This window comes from Ailuropoda melanoleuca, chromosome 7 (genome assembly GCF_002007445.2).
Source record: "Ailuropoda melanoleuca isolate Jingjing chromosome 7, ASM200744v2, whole genome shotgun sequence".
Taxonomy (NCBI): domain Eukaryota; kingdom Metazoa; phylum Chordata; class Mammalia; order Carnivora; family Ursidae; genus Ailuropoda; species Ailuropoda melanoleuca.
Genome location: NC_048224.1, coordinates 96,413,418 through 96,439,184, shown reverse-complemented (window position 1 = coordinate 96,439,184; position 25,767 = coordinate 96,413,418). Strand labels below are relative to the sequence as shown.

The following is a 25,767-nucleotide window of genomic DNA, read 5'->3' as shown; positions in this document are numbered from 1 at the left end:
TGTGTGAGAATCAGGCATAGTTATCTCTAGTGCTTTTAGCTGATACTTTCCCCAGCCTCCAGCAGTTGACTCACATGCCTGTGCTGATCAGTACCAGAGCTAAAAACACACGGGGAACCTCTTGAGATCTCCAGAGCTTTCTCTCTCTGCTATCTTTCCTTTCTGGTACTTGGTCCCAAGAACTCCGGCTGCCTTAGCATTATCTGACTCCTACCTGTCTCTCCTCAATTTATGTAGAACAGCCGACTCCACCTTGCTTCCTTCTCCTTGTGCTGCTCCTTGGAAACACTTTCTAAAAAGTGAATTGGCACAGTCATAGCACTCACCTTGTTTCCCCTTTTTCAGGTGCCACTGTCCCACACTGCCTGGTGTCCACTGTCTGAAATCTATTGTTCGAGGCCTAAGTCTGTCCCTGTTTTTCCATCTTTGGCCAGAAGAGGAATTTCCCTTTGCAATTTCAAATGGTTTCTAATTTTATTATAGTTTGTAAGATGATGGAGTATCTATTTCTTGAAACTCATAGTTTACCGCTCCCTTCCTTATTTACTGTGTTGCAGTCCTACTCATTTGCTGTCCCCACCTCAGAGCTGCCTCTACTCTTGCAACTCCCTCTGCTTCAGCCCAAACACCACTTCGTCATGGAAGCACACATCATATGATCTCGCCCATCATTCTCTGTCTCCTATACCCTACTTAGTCATAGCACTTGTCCTTATCTAAAAGGATCTTGCCTATTTGTTTTTCTCTTTCTCTTCCTTTCTCTGCTTGCTTACTTATAGCACACTCCATTTGGATGAGGTCCTTATCATCTTATTTTTAATTTGAATCTCCAAGGCCAAAAGCAATGAACATAGTAAATGTTCAAAAAATATTTGATACATAAACAAACAAGTAATTTTATCTGACTCTCCTATGACTCCAAAAGTAGGCATTACCATTTCATAGATGAGGCAACTTGTTCACTCAACCACTAACTATTACTGCTTTGCTATGAGCTCACACTTTCATGCCACTAAAAGGGTAGTACTCCTATTTCTTGGGGTGGCCACTGCTCTAGTGTTTGTTTGCTGTAGGTGCCCACTGTACCTGAAGTTGTTTTTAGTGGTGGTTTCTGTATGCTTCATTACTGGAGCAATTTATTTTTAGTATTTGAAGATTAACTTTGAGTTAATAATAGATACAAATTACTTAGAATGTTCAAGTGGGAGCTTGAAATCGTTGAACTTGAAATTAAGTTTTTAGAAATTTGGGATTTTCTTTTCTTTGGGATTTTAAATCTTCTAAATAGACAACTGAAAAGTGGGGCATTTAAGCCCATCATAGGAAATGTGGTTTCTTTGTTGTTTTTGGTATGGCAACATGATGCTTTCTAGTTAGACCCTCTATGTAGTATTGAAATTTTATGGCACAATCTGCTTAATTTGTTTCATTTGCAAAAACAAAACAAAACATCATTACAGTCACATACTAATTACTAGCCATACATCATTCATTTGAAATAAAGCCTAAAGCATTTTGTAGTTATAAGCAAAAAGGTCTCTTATGATTCATCACTTTGCAAACAACATTGTTTTAAGGTTGTCTTTTTTAGATTCAAGTATCATCTAGTGCCTGGGAAGCATTTTCTGTATTCTCCAAATCTCATTATATAGGTTTCCATATTCTCTTCTGAGACCGTTTTGGAAACATAATGGAAAGGGGGAAGCTGGACTCACGGAACTTACTGTAGAGCCAGGCAGTTGTATCATGCATATGGCTTAAGGTTTACACCTTGTACCTATTGGCTGCTTTGTGTCTCATTTGTGAGGCCTTCTGAAAGGGTCTTAAAGTGCATTTTTAATAAAATTGTGTAAATACTATAATATTCTACTCAATGGGCTGTCCCCACTAACACGAAGGTGAAAATTTGATGAAAATGTATTGTATATGTACTATTCACATAGACTTAAAGTATCTCCCTATAAATCGTTTATTTAGTTACAAAGGAAAAGTATAGTAACTTGACATAGGAAGAACTGGTGAGCATCACTTTAACCAAGTGTGTCGTGTGTGTGTGTGTGCGTGCGCGCGCGCGCGTGTGTGTGTGTGTGTAAGATGGAGGGAGAGAGTGTGATAAAGCAAATAGGGCAAAATAGAACTAGCTGAACTAGCTGGTTAATCTGGATAAAGTCTCTTTTTTGGTATTCTTAAAACTGAATTTATAAGTTTTTAAAATTCCATTTACAGTAACAAAAACATAACTTAGGAATAAATTAACAAAAGCGGTGTAAACCACTAACAAAGATAAAATTAGGCAAAATATGCAGGTCGTCTATTGTAAGGCAGTGGATAACCAGTGGAGGAAAAATTGCAAACCTTGAGAAAGCAAACAAATCCTAACTTCATGATTGCCCTGCTTTTGGCCTAGTGGAAGTTTTACAGTTAACAGCACAGAGAACTGGAGTTTAAACAGAAGCTGTGTTTTTCTCTAAGCAAAAGAGGCAGAGATCAGAATATCTAGCAGTAGAAACAGCTGAAATCTGCTGGGCATCGAAGGGAGAAGGACTGTGCAGAAGGGGACTCCGGTCTTCCTTGTGCAGATCTCCACGGAGTCTGCGCCTGGAGGCTGGCCTATTCCTATTCTGAACAGGATGTGTCACACTGCACCTGCTACAGGTTGCGAACGGAGCAGAGATCCTAGAGGTCCAGCATTGCTGGGAGGCATTGGATTTTTGGCTCTGCCCAAATAGAGAGGTCGTCTTAGCACCTCATTTACTTACTTGGCGTTTAAACAACTGGAAAGGTTGTACTTTAGGAATGAGGACCACACCCTAAAGAAGTATTTATTCTAGACCCACCTTAAGGAAACCGATAATCAAGTCTTACTGACTCCTCTGGGAAGAAAGTTGGGAGATAATCCTACCAAGTTAGAGGGGCTAGGCAACTCCTTTTACTTCCATCAGTTATGCTAATAGTGTGTAACTCAGGCCTGTACAACGTAAGGTGATCACCCAGTGATTTGCCTGCTAAAACACGAATGAACATTCTTTGACTTATTTTGCTTAGCATAATATAAGTCAGAGAAAGAGAAATATCATATGAACTGAACAGATGAACATAGGGGAAGGGAAGGAAAAAGATGAAAACAGAGAAGGAGACAAACCATAAGAGACTCTTAACTATAGGAAACTGAGAGTTGCTGGAGGGGAGGTGGGTGGGGGGATGGGGTACCTGGGTGATGGGCATTAAGGGGGATGCTTGATGTAATGAGCGCTGGATATTATGTGCAACTGATGAATCATTAAATTCTACCTCTGAAACTAATAATACATTATATGTTAAACTGAATTTGAATCAAAAATTTTTTTTTAAAAAGTGAACATTCTTCAAAGCAATATTATAACTCAACAGTTGTTGGAATATTATAATATTAAATAGTAAAGAAAAAATAAAATGGGATCTATCATCAAAGAAAAAAATCAAACTAGACCTATGATGGCCCAGATTTGGAATTTCACATGCAAAGACTTTACTGTGGATATTATGAATATGTTCAAAGAACTAAAGGAAATTATGTTCAAGGAATTAAAAAACAACAACAACAACATGGTCTTAATTGAGAAATCTCTGCAGGGAAATGAAAACTATAAAAATTTACCATATGGAAATTCTCAAACTGAAAAGTTTAATAACTGAATTGAAATATTTAGTGTGTAGGTTTAATGGCATATTGGAGAGAGCAGAAGAGTCAGTGAATTTGAAGACAGCTCTATAGAGGTTATTTTATCTTAAGTGTGTAGACAAAAATAAATTGTGTAAAAAATGAACAGAACCTTAGGTATTATTGAGTAAATACCAGTCATTCCAAAACACCTATAACTGGAGTCCCCAAAGGAGAGGAGAGTGAGATTGTGGCTGCCAAATCATTTGAAGAAATAATGGCAAGAAATTCCAAATTGAGTGAGAAGCAGAAATTTCAGGTTCAAGAAGTTTGGCATGTTCCAACCAGGATAATGTAAAGAAAAAGACACCGTGGCCCATCTCAGTCGAACTGCTGAAAGCCAGATAAAGAAAAAAATCATGAAAGTAACATGATGTGGGGGTTGGGGGGGAGACACATTGCTTATGGGTAAACGGGAGATTTTGCGGACTTTGCAGAAATAATAGAAAGCGGACGTCAACAAAGGATGTAAAGTGTTGAAATAATAATAAAAAACCCTGTACACTCAAAATTTTCTCTTTAGTAGATACCCTTTCCTAAATAAGGTAAAATAAAGACCTTTTCAGTGAACTGAGAGAGTTTGTGACTATCAGACCTGTCCTACAAGAAATGCTAAATGTTGTCCTTCAAGTCAAAGGGAAATGATCCCAGATGGAAACTCAGATCCACAAAAATGAATGAAGAGCACCTGAAATAGTAAATAAACTGTTTTCCCTTCTCATAAATTACTTAAAAGAAAACTGATAATTAAAAAAAACAAAAAAACAAAACACTGCAGGATGGGGCTTATAATGTCCATAGGAGTAAAAGATATGATGGTAATTGTGCAAGTGATGGGAGCACAACAAATGGGATTGTGCTGTTAAAACATTACAAAGCTGAACTGAATCAGGTGGTATGAAATGGAGGAAGGCTGAGGCAGGAGAAGGAAAACATATATGGATGCAATATTTACTTCATAGTAACACTACATAGACTGATACTTAAGGATGTAGCAGTAATGTAAGGATGCATTTTGCTAGTCCTTGAGCAACCAGAAAAAATATAATGAAAAGAGACAGAACTCAGAAGCCAGTAGAAAAAAATAAAATGGAATACTAAAAACTGTTTGATTACATCTCTGTCATCTTTTTCCCCGCTTTTGTAGTTGAGAAGCAGAGGGGACAAATGGAAAACGGCAACAATAAGAAAAGTCGCCTAGCTATGTATATTTCAGAGAATGTATACTTCAAGGGAAAGCATATTATAAGAAATAGTGATATTATGCAATGATAGAAGGAGTAATTTACTAGGAATAATCACCTTAAATATATAAGCTCCTAATAACAGCATCAAATTCATCAAGCACGAACTGGCTGAGTTAAATGGAGTAATAGATAACTCCCTAATCTTAGCCTTTATTGTCCCTTTTTCAGTAAATTCTAGAAAAAATATAGACCCCCCCCCAAAGTAAACATATAGAAAATCAAGACAGCTCTGTCTTGTTAATTTTTGGAAGATTGAAATCTTGCTGAGTAGGTTTTCTGTTAAAACTAAACTGGACCATAATAATGGAACATCTCTCTGTTCGAAAATTGCACAATGTGGTTTTTAATTACTTGTGGGTCAAAGTAAAAGCTATTTTGAACTGAATGCAAACACTGAAAAATAAAACCAGATTCTTAAATTACGATATCAGGAGTCAAAAGAATTTCAGTACAGAGAATTAGACTTGAACATATATGCAAAAATTAACAAAATAATTTTATATCAAATATTTCAGTGCATGAAGAGTATGTCATGACCAAGTGGTACAAGGTTGGCTTAACATTTAAAAATTAATGTATTTAACCATATTACCAGAAAAAAAGGGGAGAAAAATCACATTATCTAAGTAGATGCAAAATGAGAAGTATTCAGAATTTGAATTTATGATAAATAAAAATTCTTAGCAATTAGAAATAGGAGGAACTTCTTCAACCTGATAAAAGACATCCACAGAAAAGCTGTAACTCTCCTCATAACTGATGGTGAAAGATTAAATGCTTTGTCATTTATGATTGGAATCCAGGCTAGGCTATCTATTCTTACACTTCTGTTCAGCATTATAATGCATGATTTAACCTGCATAATAAGAAAAAGAAAAAAAATTAAGGGCCTGTGCATTAGAAATGAGGAAGTAAACCATCTTTATTTTAAGTGATCTGATTATTGTAAATCCCTTATGAATTTGCATAAGCAAACTTGGTTGAAGTAACCAGTGCATTTAATAAAATCACAGAATAGTCAGATTCCCGAATAAGTTGTATTTTTCTCTGTACGCCACGATATACTAGAAAGCAAAATAAAAATAGTACTGTTTACTTCAGCTCCAAAAACTTAAAATACTTATGAAAAATTCACTAAAACCTGCTAATTTTCTACACCGAAAGCCAGAAGATATTGCTGAGAGAAATTAAAGAAATTATAAATGAGATATTTACCAGGCTCATAGAATGGAAGGCTTAGTATTAAGATTTCATTTTTCCCCCAAATGATCTTAGATTTCTAATATATGATACACATTCGCAATCAAAATCCCAGCAGGTTTTATTATGGTAATTGACAAGCTACAAAAAATTCATATGGCATTCAAAAGACCTAGAAGAGTTAAAAATCAGTTTTGAAAAAAGAACACACTTGGAAGACATAGACTACTGATATGATACCAAGGCAGTAACATTTTGGCTTAAAAATACACAAACTTTTTCTAGAAAGTTTAGAAATAAACCCTCGAAGATACCATCAACTGATTTTCAACAGAGACTTCAAGTGTAGTGAGTGGGGAAAGGAACTTTTTTTGTATCTAACTGTGCTGCGATGCTGGATATCTTATGAACTGAAATGAATCCCAAGTCTTGCACCATACTACACAGAATAATTAATGAGGAATGGAATACAGACCTAACATGCAAAGATCAAATATAAAACAGGTTTCAAGTGGTAGAAACCACTTAGCCAGACAGTTTAACAATTTCTTATAAAGCATACATTTATACTCTCTTTTTTAGATACTTAATAGAAACGACAAGATCCATACAAGAATATTCGTAATGTCCTGTATCCGTTTCCATGGGCCTCCATAACAAATGCCCACAACTGTGGTGGCTGAAAGCAACAAATTTATTCTCTCACATTTCTGGAGACCAGAAATCCTAAATCGAGGTGTTGGCAGGTTGGTTCCTTCTGGAGGCTTGAGGAAGAATCTGTCCCCTGCCTGTCTTCTCACTTGTGGTAGCTGCGCTCAGTCACGACTCTGTGTTTCCTCGCTCGTAGGATGCCTCCAAAGCCTGCCTCCTCCCTTGCATCGCCTTCTCCTCTGTTTCTCCCCCCACCCTTTTTTTAAATTAAAATGACATAAGTCACTTAATTTAGAGCTCACCCTAAATCAGCATGATCTCATGTGGAGATGCTTAAGTACATCAGCAAAGATCTTCTTTCCAAATAAGGTCACATTCACAGGTACCTTGGGTTAGAACTTGACCTACCATTTTTCCAGTTCCCTGTTTAACCTAACCCCTATGTCACCCCAGACTAGAAAATAGGTAGTCCCTCAACATGGTATATTTTTGGCATATATTTACAATGAAATCTTGCTCACTAATAAAAATAAAGTACCGAATCATGCTATATGTATATGAATCTCAAAGTCATTTTGTTCAGTGAGAGAAGCCAGACGTGAAAAGTGTTTACTGAAAGTTTTATTAATATAAATTTCAAGAACAGGCAAAACTAAGTTATTGTGATACGAATCAAAACATTGGCTTCCTATGGTAGGGTGGGGATTGTCTGGAAGCACACATGAATGAATTTAGACACCAGAATGGTTCTGGGTTTTATGCCAGCTTTTTAATTCATCAGATATGAAACTTCTGTGTTAAGAGTATTTGCTAAGACTGCCAAATTAAATAAGAAGTCTCTCGCTCTCTAGCTTTCCCACTTACAGATCCTGAGCATCGACAGAACTTATTTGGACCTCCTGTGAAATCCTTAGTGGTCCAGAATTGATAAGTACTTGTAAGCAAAGATAAAGCAATATCTGACGGCTATAACAAATTTTCTATTTCTTGATTAGCTAGAGGAATATACATTTTATTCTTTTAATAATTTTTGTATAATTCTTGGCTTTGCTCCTATGAAAAAATATAAAAAAACATACCATATGTACGTTGCTGTTGTGTAGTTTTTAAAAAAATAATTTTAGCTTCAGAGCTTTAATATCGTAAGGGCACATTTATTAAAAAAAAATTTTTTTTTGTATCCTGAGCACTACCCAGACATAAGGTACTTAAATAGCTATGTTTTTTATGCATTTCTTTCTTCTTCTTTTTTTTTTTTTTTTAAAGATTTTATTTGAGAGCGCCAGTGAGCAGGGCAAGGGGCAGAGGGAGAGAATCTCAACCAGACTCCCTGCTGAATGTGGAGCCTGACATGGGGCTCTATCTCAAGACCCTCAGATCTTGACCTAACCCGTAATCAAGAGGGATGCTCAACCAACTGAGCTACCCACTTGCCCCTTTCTATGCGTTTCTTGACATGATGAACTTTTCTTTTTTCCTGCATATTCTGGAAGTCTTGAAAATAGTGGCCAACTAATAGTAAAGAGCAGATTTTTTTTATGTAGTTTAGCTTAAGAAATCAAGTTAAAAACTTTTTTTCTGAGTGTCTTAATTCTGTTAATAGATTCACATTGCTTTCTTAGATGTTGCTTTCCTCCCTCAACCCTTCGTCATTTTCTCTAGTCTTGTCTTGGACAACGAAGCATTTGTTTTTTCCCATTCTCCTTGCTTATTGCGCCTCTCCCACAGAGAACGGAAGAATTAGCTAATGAGGAAGTATGAGCAGAGAGTGCAGTGTGAGGGGACAAGCAGCACAAATCTGGAAAATACTAAAAGTTCAGCACAACAGGAGGTGGTTGGGAAAGGAGAGGAGTCTGAAGTAGTAGCAGGCAGTGCTCACAGCAGGGTCATCTCCGTAGTGTTTTGTCTAAGAACTACTGTGGCGCAATTAAAGTCCATTCGTACTCCTGGAAAAGCGTAGGAGTAGTTTGAGTATCAGATGGTTTTTAAGTTGTGATTATTAATTTCCACACTGTGGTGCTCTGAGTGGCACGAACACGTGATTGGCAGCAAGTTAGCTTGAGGCCTTGTCCTACTGGCATGTGACCTTGAAGGAGTCCTTGAACCTTTGTGAAATCCTATTCTGTTATTCCTGATACATGTACAAAGTATATGAAGTAAAGGTTTAGAGTGGCCAGTCCATTAAGACTGAAATGAGTGGCTTTTCAATCAGTTGGTTACTTGTAGTGTTAGCCAAATGAATGGTTAAAATAGTTTTAAAGACGACCTCAGGGAAGAATAACAAAGATACGGAGCATGTCCTGAAATTTCTTTTGAGGGGAGCCTACATAAGTCTGCAGGCAAGAAAGTGGGGGGAACCCAACAAGTTTTGTTTTGTTTTGTTTTTTAAGATTTTATTTATTTATTTGACAGCACAATTAGACAGAGCAGCAGCCAGAGGGAGAGGGAGAATCAGGCTCCCCACTGAGCAGGGAGCCCGATGCTGGGCCCCATCTCAGGACCCTGGGATCCTGATCTGAGCCGAAGGCAGACGCTTAACTGACTGAGCCACCCAGGCGCCCCAGCAAGTTTTAATAAGCTGGTTTCTGAATATCTCTTTTTCTATAAAAACCAGATATGGTATTAGACCTAGTTGGTATAAAAATTTCTTTTTTTCCTGATAAAAGAATGGATAGCATTACAATTACATGTGAAAAACATAATGAGATGATGGAAGGTGACTTCTTCCTAAGGACTACTTCTACTTTTTAGCCTTTAAGACAGATGGAAGGACTCGGGTGATCCAAGGGGGGCAGTCATGACTTAGGAGACTCACACAGCGCTGAGCGGGTACCTGTTGGTTCATTATTCTCTAAAGGTCTTTCATTTCATCTCTTCGACAACACTCATGCTGCCAACAAACACAAGTGCGACTAAAGATTACCCTTGGCGTTCTGGATATTGCTTGTGGTTGGATTTTCACCAGTCACTGTTTTAAAGGTATTCTCATTGCGGCATGGGCCACCTATGCTCATGGGGCAGGGAGATTGCAGGAACCCTGCCTCCTGCTTTCAAACAACAGGGAAATCAAAGTATTTTCACATTCTTTTCTATGCCTTTACATTGATCTTCAGATTACAATTCATTATTGGTGATGCGAGTTTGGTGATGCGAGTTTATATTGCTAAGATTCCGTAACAATAAATTGAAAGGATACTACTGTGAAAGTGGAATTCTGATTTCTTCTAGCATTCTCATTATTAGCTATCTTGTAGTTAAACTTTTATACCTCTTTCTTCTCCTCCTTCTCCTGCAGTGACTTTCTGTTACCACTGAGGATTATCTGAGCACTGTAGTGCTCCATTTCTGCATCCAGCCTCGCCTGTAGCAGACAAATGAGAGGCTCCTTAGCAAGCAAACAGAATGCAAATCCTGTGTTGACCGGTCATGTGACGTGACAAAGAAATATGCTTTAGGAATTTAAACAAAAAATTCTCTTCTAATTTTTAACCCTTTTTTTCTTTGATCCTATGTGACTAAAGACTTTGATTTGACTAATGACAAAAAGAACCCTGTGATTATCATAGATCCTAAGATCTGTATCTTAGAATGTTATCATTCTTTATGGGTTTGGGTTTTTTTTTTTGTTTTTTTTTAAATCACAGGGCCAGCCACGTGTCCTGGAGAATCAGAGTAGGCTATTCGATCATGGCCTCAAGACCTTAATGAGCTCCAGGTATCTCTTGGGTTCTTTTCCAGCTCAGTGATTTTGTTCCCTAAAATAAATTTCATATTTGCCAAAATATTTTTTGAAATTTGGAAGGAAAAACAATATACAGAGGACATCTAATTTTAAAAGATGTTGCTCCAAGATGTGTTTTTTAGGATTCCTTTCCTGACTTTGCTTTGTCAGGCTTTTTCATGAACTCATAGCATTTTGTTCTGCATTACATCATACACTTACTCTGTCTTTTCAAGGTACCTGTCCCCAGTGCCAGGTAGACTCATTACTCACGGAAATCTAGGTTATATTTTTCTAGGAAAATTAATTACTTTATACTGGCTACATATGGTTAGGTTGTCAGCAGGAAAGCTTTAACATATTTTGGGGCAGTTTAATATAAGCATTTAAGCAGAGTTTTTTCTCTTTGTGCATAAAGTAGTACTTTAATATAGGTTCAAAGTAATATTTTGTAATACTCATTTTCCTGGGGTACTTCTCTTGTTTACTGCAAAGTAGCAAAATATCGTGAATGAGGGGACAGGTGGAAAACCTGCCATGGGCGCATCATGCACTTGTTGAAGGCCCATAACTGTGTGTACTCAGGTGATTACTCCTTTGTCTTACCATTCTAAAGGCTCTAGTAAATGTAATAGAGCATTATACAGAATTGGCCCAATATAATATGAACGCCATTTGCAACGATTAAGGATAAAAATGTAGGGAATTTAACCCATTTGGGAACATTTAAGACACATGAAATGACTTTATGAGAAGTGATCTCTGCTTAACTCTTCTTTGTGTGCTGGACCTAGAGGTCCAAACAGAAGGATTCGTGCCCACTCAGAGTTGGTATTCTGATAGGGCTTCACTTTATCTTTCTAACATTTTATATTTATTCTATGGAACCGTTATTAGTTTTGCTTTGTTTTTAAGCCTTATTTGAGCTTACAGTCTCTACTGTCTTGTAGGAGGAAAAAAAAAAGTTTCCTCCAGACAGGCAAACTTGAAGACATTCCTTGAGCTCTGGGAATTTTAAGATATCTCTTAAAGCTCTTTGTAGAGGGGTTATTAACTACATTAGTCGAACTCTTAGAATCTTGCCTGTATCCACATAAATGCTTAATCTGTCAGGTGGCTAGGGAGAACACTAAATGTGACTTAGCTATATTATTTACTAAGCAACTTTTCAGGCACTGTATGGGTTTGGTCCATCCGACGATGTTCTCTCGGAGGTATCTCCGGAGAGCTAACCCCTTATTAATGCTCAGCTGTGGTTAGACGGGGATGCTGGGCTGTACTGTGACAGCCAAGCGCTGTCTGTAATAGCCTTTTGAATCTAATAAACTCAGGCTTTTGTCTGGCCTATTTAATTTTAAATAACAGTCATTATATTATGAGCAGATAGGCTTGTGCCTCTTGAACAGAAATCGTATAAGCTTTGTGTGACGTTGTCCTTTTCTTTTTCCTTTAGGGTTTGTGACCAACAGAACTATTCCCGATTTTAACCCTCTGGTGTTGTCACTATTTTTTTCTTTCCTGACCTTGCCTCACACTGCTTTTGGTATTTATAATAGTTGTTGAAATTCAACAGTTTTACTGTTATTGCCTCACCAAGGTGTTTTATGTCTCAAATCCCTAGTATATTTAGCCAAGGAATTCATAGCTTAAATGCCTTTTGTCTCCAGCCTTCAGTTAAATGGCGCTTCTCCTCCCTTGGGATAGAACACACAGGAGTAAGCTCAAGGCAAGAACTTGCTGACCCTCTAGCCTTTTTGTCCTTTTTAAAGTCTTCAACCCCTCCACATTTGCAACAAGGGAACCCAGAGTCCCGAACAAGGTTCACTTGGCGTGGGATGGACCCGTGGCTCTGCGTGGCTTTTGTCTCTGGCTACACCCACATTCCTGAACACCAACCCTGCTAATTTAGTGTGCGTCAGAAGTCATTCTACTTGGCTGTGCTTCTCAAGAAAGTCCATTTAGTACAAATTGGGACCTATTTACTTTCCCTCCATCTAACACATACTGTTAGTCAGCAGGGCTTCTGAGGACAGCAGTTGCTATTTGAAGAACACAAACCCTCTTTGGATCTTTCTGAATGTTTAAACATGACCCCACATTTTCTATATCGAGCAAAAATTAATGGTAGAAATGCTTTGTAATTTGTTGCCTCTGTACCATGTTGCCTTTTTAAAAATTTGGTTTCTGTTAAGAAATTATATGTACTTGATTACTTGACCATTGTCATTGATTGAATTAAAGCCTTCTTTTCATTGAGCATCTAAATTGTTAATTTTTTTCTTTGAGGAATGACTCTTGATTGCTCAGTAAAACAAGCAGGGCTGTTCTGTCTCCCTGCTATCAGTTTGAAGGGACATATTGCTTCCTCGGCACTGTCATACCAATAAATCATCCCAGATTACTTGCAGTCGTACAGTACTAAAGTATACCATGCATTTTAAAGGAAATCTGCTATTTTCTTTTCAATCAGATGAGCAATGTGAAGAGACTACGGCCACGGCTCAGTGCTATTCTCTTTAAGCTTCAGTTTGAAGAGCAGGTGAACAACATCAAACCTGACATCATGGCTGTCAGTACTGCCTGCGAGGAGATAAAGAAGAGCAAAAGCTTCAGCAAGTTGCTGGAACTTGTATTGCTAATGGGAAACTACATGAATGCTGGCTCCCGGAATGCTCAAACCTTCGGATTTAACCTTAGCTCTCTCTGTAAAGTGAGTTTGTTTTTTTAAAACACATACTTGCCTTAACACTTACTCTGAAATGTCCTGATTACATTATTTAAATATTTTTATTTTGATGTGCTCATTATCAAGAATTTGAACAAAACCATGAACCCAAACCCAGAGTGAACTGAGCTAATTTACTCAACCTCAGAGCTAAATCCAAATATTAATTTTCTCTGATCTGCAAATCCAACGGAAGGATTTTATTTAATAACAGAATTATGTTGTAAACCTATGCTTTCCCAAACTAATGAAATGGAACATCAAAATATTATTTAAATCTCATCTTCAATTCAGGTAGCTGCAAATGATGGTATAGACGTATTGAGAATTGCTTAGGATTGCCACTATATTTTTTACCTTTAGTATTTAAATATTTCTTTGCTTTTTTTTTTTTTTTTTTTTTTTTTTTTTGCAAACTGACTAAAGGGAGAAAAGAATGAGACTGCTTCATATAAAGGGAAAATCATTTTATTAGTAATAAACATGCCTCGGATGTCTTTGATGATTTTGAAATGTTTCTGTCTAAATATAATTTTAAAGGATGTGAGAATTAAGTAAGTTTAGAGATTAGGTTTTTTTTATCCTGGGTTCTTCCACAGGTTAAATGTCCTTATGGCAAATATATTCACTGTTTTATGTAACAGAGCTCTTTCCTCAGAAGCAGGCCGTAGTAATAGTGCTTTATTGATCTGCTTACAACAAATTCTTCTCCATTACACATCACAAGAAAAGCTTTCTTTTGTTCTTGACCTGCTAACATCTATACTACCTGATTAAGGAATTTGATGGCTGGTTTTCCCTGCTGTCCAGGAGCTCACTTCACGCAACTTTGCTTGTATAAGAGACCTACATTAGTATGCACCTGTTTCCAAACTGAAATCCGAAGAGGATTTCCGCTTTTACAAAATGGTGATTGCTTCTCTGCTTTATGCCATTTGGCTTATGAAAGGTTTCATGGGAACGCTCTACTTTCGGGTAGTGGGGGAGACCTGTGTTGCTGTTGCCACTTAGGGAAGGTGAGAAGCAAGTCCAGTTTTAGCTTTGGGTTTGCTTGAATAGTTGATCTTGCAGTGCTTTCATGACTTTCCTTATACAATTTTCCTAACCTAAGCCTCCTGTTGGTATCAACAGCTTGTGAGCTTGCTTTACTCCGTCTCCATCTTTTTATTTTCCTCTAATTTTCTGAGCCTGATATATTCAGTTAAGATCCCTAGCATGGGGGCTGCAATTTGTAAACATGTGTTGAAGACTTTGCACATGTATAGAGTGCTTATTTATTCCCGCGTCAAATGCTTGACCTGATCATCTCATCGAATGGATGTAATTATTTACGTGGCATATACGGAACGCCTGTTTTTCAGATGTAAACCATTATGATTAAAATTTTTAATAGAGCTATATCCAAGAAATTATGACAACAGAGCTGAGAGAGAGAGTGAGGCTAGCTCGGTTTAGGGAGGACAGCTAAGCATTCAGGCAGGAATAGGAATTTGAGCTGAATCTGGAAGTATGAGTGGATGTTCCTGAGAGGGAAAGGCATTTTAGGTGATAGCCATCAGTTGGCATGAAGGGTCTGCATATGTGAGTACACCAAGTGATCGGAAGCCTAGGCGGGAGAGGTGTGGAGAAAATGGAAATGAAACAGTAAATTGGTTTAGATTGAAAAACACCTCCAGCGTTATGCCTGATGGTGAAGATTTATGGAGACATGTTAGTTATTTAATTCAAGTGATATTCTCAGAGATGTCCCATAGCAATGTAATTCTAACAGCAGTATGGAAGGAAGTTGAGCTGCACTGTCCAGTCCTGGTACCACTAGCCACGTGGGGCTGTTTACATGTAAATTAATTAAAATTTAAATAGGAAATACCTCAGTCACTTTGCCACGTTTCAAGTGAATGAGTGTCCATGTGTGTTGGCAGCATAAATATAGCGTATTTCCATCACCGTAGACTATTCTCCTGGACAGCACTGGCCTAGGGGTTTATAGTTGGGAGAGACTCGGTGACTGGCTGATGTGTAGCAAGTGACCGAAGAACTCAAGCTGAGGAGATAGATGGGGAAGATGATGGAAGCTCCCTTCATTATTAGCAAATGTTATGAAACAATGTGTGTCTATTATGAAACAGTGACTGTATGTTGAGACAATGGAAGTGCAAGCTTCGGTAGTGGCAAAAGGATTTGGGGTAGGATGGGGAGGGGGCAACGTGTCATATACACATTTAAGGAGCATCTAGGGAACTGTGAGAATGTGGTGAAATGAAGTTGGAGGTGGAATGCCAAGGAGGCAAGCACAACTGCCAGATTCAGGCTTTTCTTGAGCAGGGAACCAAAGGAAGACAAAGAAGATGAAGAGCAAGGTCAGGGAGAAGTTTACACGTGCAAATCAACTGGAGTTTGTTTCTTGGTGTTAAGTGTCTATTGCTCTTGAGAGCTTGCATCTCAGAAGTCCAGTGGACTCACAAAGAGTTGACCATATGCCCTCCCTCATGCTTTCCTTGCAGAGGAGCTGTTGACAAGAGATGAGGTCTGATCGATGAGGTAGAGTAGCCTAATACAGTGCCTGGTGCATGGTAAATAATAAATAGCTGTAGAGTGAATGACAATGCAATAGACAAAATGGACACAAAGTTGTGCCTCTTAGTTATGTAGTTGAAAGTAGACAAGCTCTCCTACTGATATGCAGTGGCTGATGCATGGTAATTTACAAGCGCAATGCATGTTGCTATTATTTTACTGTAGTTTAATCTGTAAGCCAGTTAATCTGTCTCCAGATAAGAGTCAACTGTATTTTCAGGCAATGATACTAGATATTTTGATCATCCCTATTAGAAGCCTTCTGTTGTGCAAGGAACAAAATAAATACTACAACTTTATATTTTTTATTAGCCTACATGTCAAGTTGAATGCATATATTGAACAAGATGATATCTCATCATGTTTCTTATCAGAAGTAGCAGCTTGATCTTTGACAATTGTGATTGAATTTTCACACTGACTATAAAGCATTTGGTTTGATGATAAGCCCCCATAAAAGGAATTCCATATTTATTTGACAGTAGAAAGGGTAATATTTTAATCTGTTAAACATGCTGTGTAATTATATGACATTTAATATTCTATATTCAAAATCTTTACTTTTAAATATACTTTACAAATTTAGCTCTAGTATGAAGTGTATGAAAATTCATATTAACTTTGTATCATTTAGAAATAATTACATGAGTCATGAAATCTGTATATAGTATAGTTTAATTTTGGGGGCTATAGTACATCTTTGTATACATGTATAATTGAGATAGCTAAGTACAGTAACTCTCTGAGTTCAGAAGGAAAGATTTGTGAGCACTTTTTTAACCTGAAGATTTGATGTGGCCTATGATAAATAAACATAAAAGTAAAATATGAAAAGTAAGATAAACAAAAGTGAGAATCTATGAAAGCATAGGTGTTTAGGTTTGAGACTCAGTGAAGGACAAACATGGTAATGAAATTTTACATGAGCTAAAGATGAGGTTTCTCTCATTAGCTAAAGCTGAACTTCACAAGAAAATTTTCATGTGTATTGTCATAAAAGAAAAATATGATGTCGAACCGTGTTCTTTAAAACAGTAAATGAAAGAGTCATTTTCATTAAGGTCTTTCTTTTAGAATCTCTCTCCCTCCCCTCCCTTGCCTTTCCCTACAAGTATGGACCAGAGCCTCTTAGTGTCTGACACTCCAAGAGAACCCTCATGGTAAGATACAAATGCACTTTTCGTTTACATAAAGTTATTCCTAGTTTAAGTAAAATGGTATAAGTACGTTGCTTTCTGATGACTCGTCTATTTAAAAGGCTAAACCTTAGAATATATAAAAGAATGGATGGACTTCTTGTCATTCAGAAGTCCTCCAAAGAGGTAAGAATTGGATAATATGCAATTGGAAATTATATTCTTTTTTCAGGACTTGCTATTGATTAAATGCATATCCATATCCTTAGAAATTCAGTCAGTAAATGGTAGGTGATCACCTGACCAAAATGCCCACCTAGAAAAAATTCATATGTGCTTAGTGTTGAAGTTAATTTTCTTAGAGAACCTGTTGGTAGGGCAAAGATCTTTTTTTATTTCTTCAAGTAGATTTGTATTCTAGCAAAAGAGTGAGTTGACCCAATCATCAAAGTTTAACACCGTAAAAGTATATGAGAGAGCTTTAACTTGTAAATTTAAAAAGCAGATGTTATCAACCCACACACTATGGCTATAACATCTGTTCAATATTTCCTAATGTCTAATGATAGGTAATTTCAGAGTAACAAATTATCCTGATTGATACAACTGGATGATGTAGCTATAAAATGTAGCTCTTTCTTCTGAGTAATCAAATAAACTATATCAGGATAGTAGATATGAATTTTGGAAGAGTTTACGAATTATAGTAACTTTTGTCAGTGTTTATGCTACTTTGAGGAAAACTGCAGAAACAAGTAATTATTGATTCCATTATAAATGTATCAGTATTAATCACTTTGTAGGAAATTTTTCTATTCTCTGTGTCAGTAGACCATGCAGTGAGTTCATCTCAAAGATGAAGTCATCAAAGGATACCTAGTAATGGGAGCGTGGAGGGGTTAGAAGTTAGGTATTAAAAGGGTAGGCAGTGGGAAGCAAGATTTGTTTTTGTCTCCTCTCTTGATTTTGATTTTTTGTCCATTTAAAAGATTTTTTTTTGTCTGTTCATTGAAGTGCATGAAATTTTTTATCTGATCTCCTATATATTCTTTTTACAAGCACAGGCTAACCAAAAGTAGAATAAAGCTGACCAAAGCTGTGATGAAGAAGATTTTTATATTCTTTCTTTCTTTCTTTTTTAAAGATTTATTTATTTATTTTAGAGAGAGAGAGCGAGAGCGCGCGCTTGAGCGAATGGGGGGAGAAGCAGAGGGAGAGAGAATCCTGAAGCAGAGTCCCTGCTGGGTGCAGAGCCCAACTGGGGTTCTATCCCAGGACACTGAGGTCATGACTTGAGCTGAAATCAAGAGCTGGCTGCTTTATTGACGGAGCCACCCAGGCACCCCGGGAGAAGATTTTTAAAGGAATAAAACCGAAGAACAAAACTTTAATTTCCTTTTTGTTTAATGCCCCCACCAACTCCAATGGGTGATTTTGTGAAATTATGAACAGCTTTTCTTGTAGTACCTTGGAGTGCCCTCTAAGAAATACTGACGTGTCAGCTCCACATTAGATCAATTACTTCAGCATGTATGGATATGGATCTTGATTAGTGGCTTTTTAAAGGTCCCCCAGGTAATTTTAATACACAAACTGAACTGAGAATTACTTTGTCTTCTGCCCTCCTTCTTTATCCCACAATGGAAAATTCCTGATTGGTGGTGTGGAACCAGCCAGCAAACAAACATACAAAAGCAAAACCCAGCCAACACAAGAACAAAAACAAAAAAGAAACAACTCCATGTCTTCACGTAAGGATGAGTGTTGAAAATATTTCCAAAAACTGCTGCTTTTTTTTTTTTTTTCCGTGCCAAGCTGAGCACTACTCTGAAAGTGAAGAAAAGGAGCGAGTGGAGTGTGAATCTCAGGCACACAGAGGAACTGACATAAGTTGATGGCCACTGTCCTGAGTTATTTTGCAGGGCTCTATCTTGTACGGGTGCAGTTTCAGTCATTATAAAAAGCAGGAGACAAATACCTCTGCCTGTCACCTGTTACAGCCACATAGGGTAATACTGTGAAGCTTCTTTTGTGAAATTTTGCTTCTCGTATATCGCCTTTTCCTTCACTCTGTGGAGTTATTTTGAAGAAAGACCTCTGCCAGACAAATCCATTGTTCCATCTGCATTGTGTTTCAGAAGGATTTTAGGGAGGTTTTTATTCTTTATCGGATTGGCAAAATCACACCAGTGAATTCTGGCACCCTTTGAAAGTAAAGCAATTTTTGGCCAAAGACTTGCAGATAACAAATGCCATTCTTATTTCACATCCAGCCAATTAAGTCACTGAAATACTGACTTCCAAAGCAATGTGAAACATTTAGGATTCTTAACGCCTTTGATTCATTCATTACCACAATTAACCTATGGCATTTTCTAAGAAATATTTGATTGGTTTTGCTAAGTAATGTTTTTGATAAATTTTATTCACATTACCTTTTTTTTTAATTGCTATTAAGCATTGTAACTTGAAATTATTCTTTCACTAGAATTAGAGTGGCTTTGCTTGTAAACAGCAAATACACTGTTTGCCATCATCTCACCATTCTCACAAAAAGCATAGCTAATCTATCAAACTTCCTTTACCCCAACATGCAGACTCAGCATTGTCCTTAATACTGTACTTACAGATGGCTACTATCCATTAGAGGTTGCACCCAAGATGAATCTTACCAGCCATCCCTGTTTTAGTCCAGTCTCCCATTTTTATATGTTTTAAAAATGAAAAAACAAGAATAGGTGCTCCATTCCTGGAGGAACTTATTGTGTACCTCTTCTTTGTCAAGGGTCTGCATTGCTCTTACGTTTTTGGGATAGAGGCAAAACATGCAGCATTATTATCTTTATAGTTAGTGGCATTTGTGAACATTTGTTTTTATGTGGCAGAGGTGGGGGAGTATGATGATAAAATGGGTGCATGCCAAAGGCAAAGACATTACAAGAAAGGAAAATTATTGGCCAATAGCTCTCATAAACATAGATGCAGAAATTCTCAGCAAAATTTTATAAGCCAAAACCAATGATGTATAAAAAAATTATATACCACAACCAAGTGAGATTTATTACAGGTATGGGAGGCTTGTTAAACATTTGAAAATTACTTAATGGAATCCATTACATCCACAGGCTAAATAAGAAAAATCATTTGATCATATTAATATATGTTGAAAAGGCGTCTGATAAAATTCAACATCCATTCATGCAAAAACTCAAACTAGAAATATAGAGGGGGTCTTCCTCAAGTTGATAGGGAATATCTACAAACACTACAGCTAGCATCATTCTTAATGGTAAGAAACTGAATGTTTTCCCTCTTCAATTGTGGAAAAGGAAAATCTGTCCCTGCTCACCATTCTTCTTCAACACTGTATTGGAGGTCCTAGTTAATGCAGTAAGACAAGAAAATGAAATAAATGGTATTTAGATTGAGAAGGAATAAATAAAAATGTCTTTTTTCATAGGTGAAGTGATTGCTTCATAGAAAATCCCCCTGAATTGACCAAAAAGGAAAAAAAAAAAAAAAGAAAACAAAACAAAACACTTCCTGAAACTAATAAGTGATTATAGCAAAGTTTCAGGTTATGGATTGACATAAAAAAATAGTTAATCACTTTCCAAATACCAGTAATGAACAATTGGAACGTGGAAGTAAAAACAATATAATTTATGTTAGTACACAAAAGAATAATGCTGATATATGAACAAGATTCTTATGAGAAAAACTATAGAACTTTGATGAAAGAAATAAAAAAAAGATCTAATAAAGAAGTAGATATTCCATGTTAATGGAAAAGAATATTCAGTATTAAGATGTTTCTTCTTCTCAACTTGATCTATAGATTCAGTGCAATCCTAATCAAAATCCCAGTGAATTACTTTGTGAATATTGACAAGCTGATTCTAAAGGTTATATGGATATGTAAAAGACCCAGAATAGCCAACACAACACTGAAGAAGAACACAATTGGAGGACTGATACTCCTGGACTTGAAGACTTAAGAAGCTGCAGTAATCAAAACATATTGGTTAAAAAAGTAGATGAATGGAACAGAATAGAGAGCTCAGAAATAACACCACGGAAATACAACCAAATCTTTAACAAAGAAGCAAAGGTAATTCAAGTGAGAAATAATAATCTTTTGAAGAAGTGGTTCTGGAACCAGTGCACATAGCATGGGGAAAAAAAATGTATCTACATACAGGCCTCAGGTCTTTCATAAAAGTTAACTCAAGATGGACGGAGGCCTAAATGTAAAATGCAAACTATACAACTTTTAGAAGGGAAGAGAAAATCTAGGTGACCTCAGGTTTGGCAGTGACTTTTTAGATGGGATACCAAAAGCATGATCCTTGAAAGAAGAATATCGCTAAGTTGGATTTCATTAAAATTAAAAACTTCTGTTCTGCAAAAAACACTGTTAAGATAGAAGACAGACCACAGACTGGGAGAAAATCTTTGCAAAATACCTATCCAAAATATACAAATACCTATCCCAAATATAAAAATAACTATTGAAACTCAACACGAAAACAAATGGCCAAAAGACCTGACCAGACACATCACCAAAGATTGACAAATGGCAAATAAATGTATGAACAGATAGCATCGTTTGCCATTAGAGAATTGCAAGCTAAAACAATGAGATAACACTTCACACCTATTAGAATGGCTAAAATCTTAAACACTGACCAAGACCAAATCCTGCACAGATGTAGTACAGTAGGAACTCTCATACATTACTGAAGGGAATGCAGAATGGTAGGCCTGCGTTGGAAGACTGCTTGGCAGGTACCCAGTTAAACATAGATTTTTATTTTTAAGTTTTATTTATTTATTTTAGAGAGCATGAGCAGGAGGGGCAGAGGGAGAAGGAGAGAGAATTTCAAACAGACTCCACACTGAGAGCAGAGCCTGATGCAGGGCTCAATCTCATGACCGTGTGATCACAACCTGAACTGAAACAAAGAGTCGGACACTTAACTGACTTCACTACCCAGGCACTCCATGTTAAACATATATTTAACATAGGATTTAGTGATCACACTCTTACTCAAAGGAGTTGAAAACCTGCACAAAAATGGTTACAGCATCTTTATTTTTAATTGCCAAACTTTGGAAACAGCCAAGATGTTCTTCAATAGGTGAATGAATAAACTGTGTTGCCTTCATACAATAGAATACTATTCAGTAATAAAAATAAATGATCTCCCAAGCCGAGAAAAGACTTGGAGGAAAACTTAAATGCCTATTAAGGGAAAGAAGCCAATTTGAAAAGACTACGTACTGGACGATTGCAACTATATGGCTTTTTGGAAGAGAGAAAATTATAGAGACAGTAAAAAGATCCATGCTTGCCAGGGGTTGTATTGGGGAGGGAAGAAGAAAGAGATGAAGGGAGAGTACAGGGAATTTGGGGTGTGTGTGAAACTATTCTGTATGACAGGGTAATGGTAGATACGTGATATTATGCATTCTTCAAAACTACTACGAAACTCTGTAGAAGGCAGAGTGAACCCTAATGTAAACAGCAGATCTTAAGTTAGTGATGGTGCATCAGTATCAGCACATCAGTTGTGATGTGTACCACACCTAATGTAAAATGTTACTAATGGGGGAATTGGTGTGGAGGAGAGGGTATATGGGAACCTTGTTATTTTCTGCTCATTTTTTTCTGTAAAGCTGAAACTGCTTTTAAAAAAAGTGTTTAAAAAATAAAAGGTAAAACATTTAATTTAAAATTAGCGTATTTGATCCATTTATATTAACTAAAGATCAGTGAGCTGTTTTAAATGTCTCGTGGAATAAGAACGCTGTACAAATAAACAGAACTTTGAACAATACAGTAGATAACGTAATCTAAAATTTTTACTACAGTGCAAAAATGCTTTTAACACTGCAGTTTCTGTGCTCACTAAAATCCAAGACAAATAAATTTAAAACGTAATTCAGAGAAAGTTGGGGGGATTGGAAGAAATCAGCTTATAATTATAGGAATTCATATTATAGAAAGCACTTTCTTATTTAATAATGTTTCAGCTCTCATTTTAAAATGAAAATTACACAATATAAATTATTTTTATAAATGAATATCACAAATTATTTGTCTAATATCTTTTTTTACCTAATATTAATTGATCTCAATCTTGAAAATCACTATGGAAGTTTTATTATTGGTATTAATAGTCATGGCAGACATAGATGATGTTAAGCATCTTATTTCATTTAAATTAAGATTTTTATTTCCATTATAGAGACAAAACCAATCTTTTTAAAAAATTTAATTAGCATGCTGATTATTTTCTTAATGTGGTTACACATATCAAAAACATTATTCATTGTATAATTGTGGTTTTCACTAATGAATTTTTCACTAGTGAGTTTTTACTGGCATGTTGACTTTCTGTCTGAGAAAATATATATTCTTTGACAGTATGTGTTAACACATCTATTTTTATGTGAATACCTTTAACTTAAATTTAGAGTTGCTATTTTGTACGTACACAAATCACTTTATTCTGCATAGGATTTAAGATGGAATATGATGTTAGTACATATACGTATTCAAGTCTGTTAAAGGTTAAACTTAACAGCTGTCTTTTCATCTAACCATATTCGTATAGTATTTTGTCAGCACTAATCTACCAGCAATGTTGAAAGACTTGCTGTTTGAGTGATAAGATTCAGGTGGCATTTTATTAAGTTTATAGATAAAGCACTAGAAGGAATGTCATGCTCTCAGAACTAGAGATGACCTCAGGGTAGAAGGTGTCTGTTTTTAGAGGCTTTCCAGGCTAGAATTAGAAGGTTGTAGGGCTTCAGTATTTCAAATTGCATTGATGTTCTTTTGTTGTCTTACTACCATTTTTGTCCACTGTGGTTTTGAGAAATTTGTTTCTTTTGATACATAATAATCTCAAGATTTTTGTAGCAGAACTGTATTTTGTAGTGGTTGTGAACTTTGGATTCACACAGACATGGGCTCAAACCTTGACTCTACCAGATAGTAGCTATATGATCTGGAGTATGCTACATGATCTCTCAAATCTTTTTTCTCTTCCTTAGTTATGGGTATAATACTGGTTCCTCATAAAGCTATTGTGTGTTTTGAGCACTAAATATATCTTTTCTTTTGGCTACTCCTGGTCTCAGGAAAAGCGCCACATAAGAGCTGTGGCTATGATAATATCGATGGTATTAGTGTTAGTGGCATTAATATTGACTATTATTAATATTTATAATTAAAATTTGATTATTAATATTGATCATTATCAATATTAATGGTATTAATGCTATTCACAAGTTAGAGTCTTCTAGAATGTTCGTGGGGCAATTACAGAGTCTCTTAATTTTGTCATTTTATGATGTTCAGCAATGTCTGCAACAGCTAGAGTGTCTGCTGTTTTAATACATACTTAGATAATAGAAACACAATAATGGGAGCAGAGTTAATTTGGCAATATTCTTTTGATTTAAGTGTCATTAGTCAAAGAGTAAGGGGTCTTTGGATTCTGAGGATCACCAAAAATTTACTCAGTTTTTATTTAAGGAATTTTCCTTGTGATTAAAACAATGGAATATTCTTTAAATATTTGTGCTGAATAGCTTAAAAATATTTCAAAACGTTGCATTGTAGCTACAAAGGAATTCTACTCCAGAGTGACAACTAGGCCATGATTTATTACAGGATCTTCTTTTAACATTATTTTGTCTGGAATGAGCAGAGCAGTTGAAGAAACTCCATCCATCTTTTTGTTTATTTGACATCCATGCTGCATTAAATGTACCTCAAAGAAACAATATACAAATAAGAAATTCTCCTTAACAGCCATGATTAACTCATCAGCAAGATACATCTCTTGGCAATAAAACAAAAGGAAGCCTGTCAAGCAATGTCTGTTAAAATTTAAATAAAGCATATTTTTTAAACCTAAAAGAATTTTTAAAGGAAATATTTTAGCTTCGTTTTCTTTCCAAGAGTTAGCGTTACGAAGTGTGCTCACGTAAACTGCTCTTTCTCTTCAACAAAGTTAGCACCATCCCCCGAGCTTTCCTTATTCTTCTAGCTCAGTCGCCAATTATATATGATATGAGTAATTAGTGGAAATAGATTGTGCCCTTTTTGTTCATGTTTATCAAAAAGTGGGAAAAAATTGAGCATGTAGATAAAGACGTTGATAAATATTTTGTGCATTCATGCTTTTAGAAGGTGGCCTTTTTTCATTCTTTCTCATAAAGCGATTTGAGGGGAAGAAGGGAGGGAATAGAGTAATTGGGACAGGAAGAATACCTTTGTGTACTTTTTCCTGAGAATGTTAGGACCTGTATGAAGATTCTCCTCCCTGGAATTTAAAGCCACGTAGCAGTTTGTGAATGAGACACAGTATGTTATCAACAGTTGGTTGCCATCTTTGTTTCTCATCTGAACTTCTTCTCATTTATTAGGTTTACTTTGAAATTCATTTGGAAATTTGATTTTTCTTTTTGTCTTGCAGTTGTTAAACACAGATTCTGAAAGGATGGGAGAATTTTGCTTCCATTTACCATTCAGTAGATCTACTTTTTAGTATTAGACTGTTGCTACTACTCTACTTGCTAACCAGGCGATGTTTTCCGTAATACAGCCAGCCCAGCACCCTCCTCCATGAATTACTCTCTTAGCTTTGTGTTGGTCTCTGAATAACTTGAATCTTTGTTTGACTTGTATACTTAACATTGACTAAACTGGTAGATGCCATAAACTATATTATATTCCAGAATTCTAATTCTGAATTTTTATTGCTTATGAATAAAGATCAAGATTGATCCAGTTG

General features: G+C 36.3%; 1 protein-coding gene across 2 annotated transcripts in view; it reads left to right on the top strand.

Moving 5' to 3' along the window:
• DIAPH3 (diaphanous related formin 3) overlaps positions 1-25,767 on the top strand; it is a 484,281-nt gene that overhangs the window by 254,934 nt on the left and 203,580 nt on the right. For both annotated transcript variants that reach the window (XM_019796633.2, XM_019796631.2), the window contains one exon: positions 12,990-13,229. In XM_019796633.2, coding sequence (XP_019652192.2) covers positions 12,990-13,229 — 240 coding nt within the window. The remainder of the gene's footprint in view (positions 1-12,989; positions 13,230-25,767) is intronic.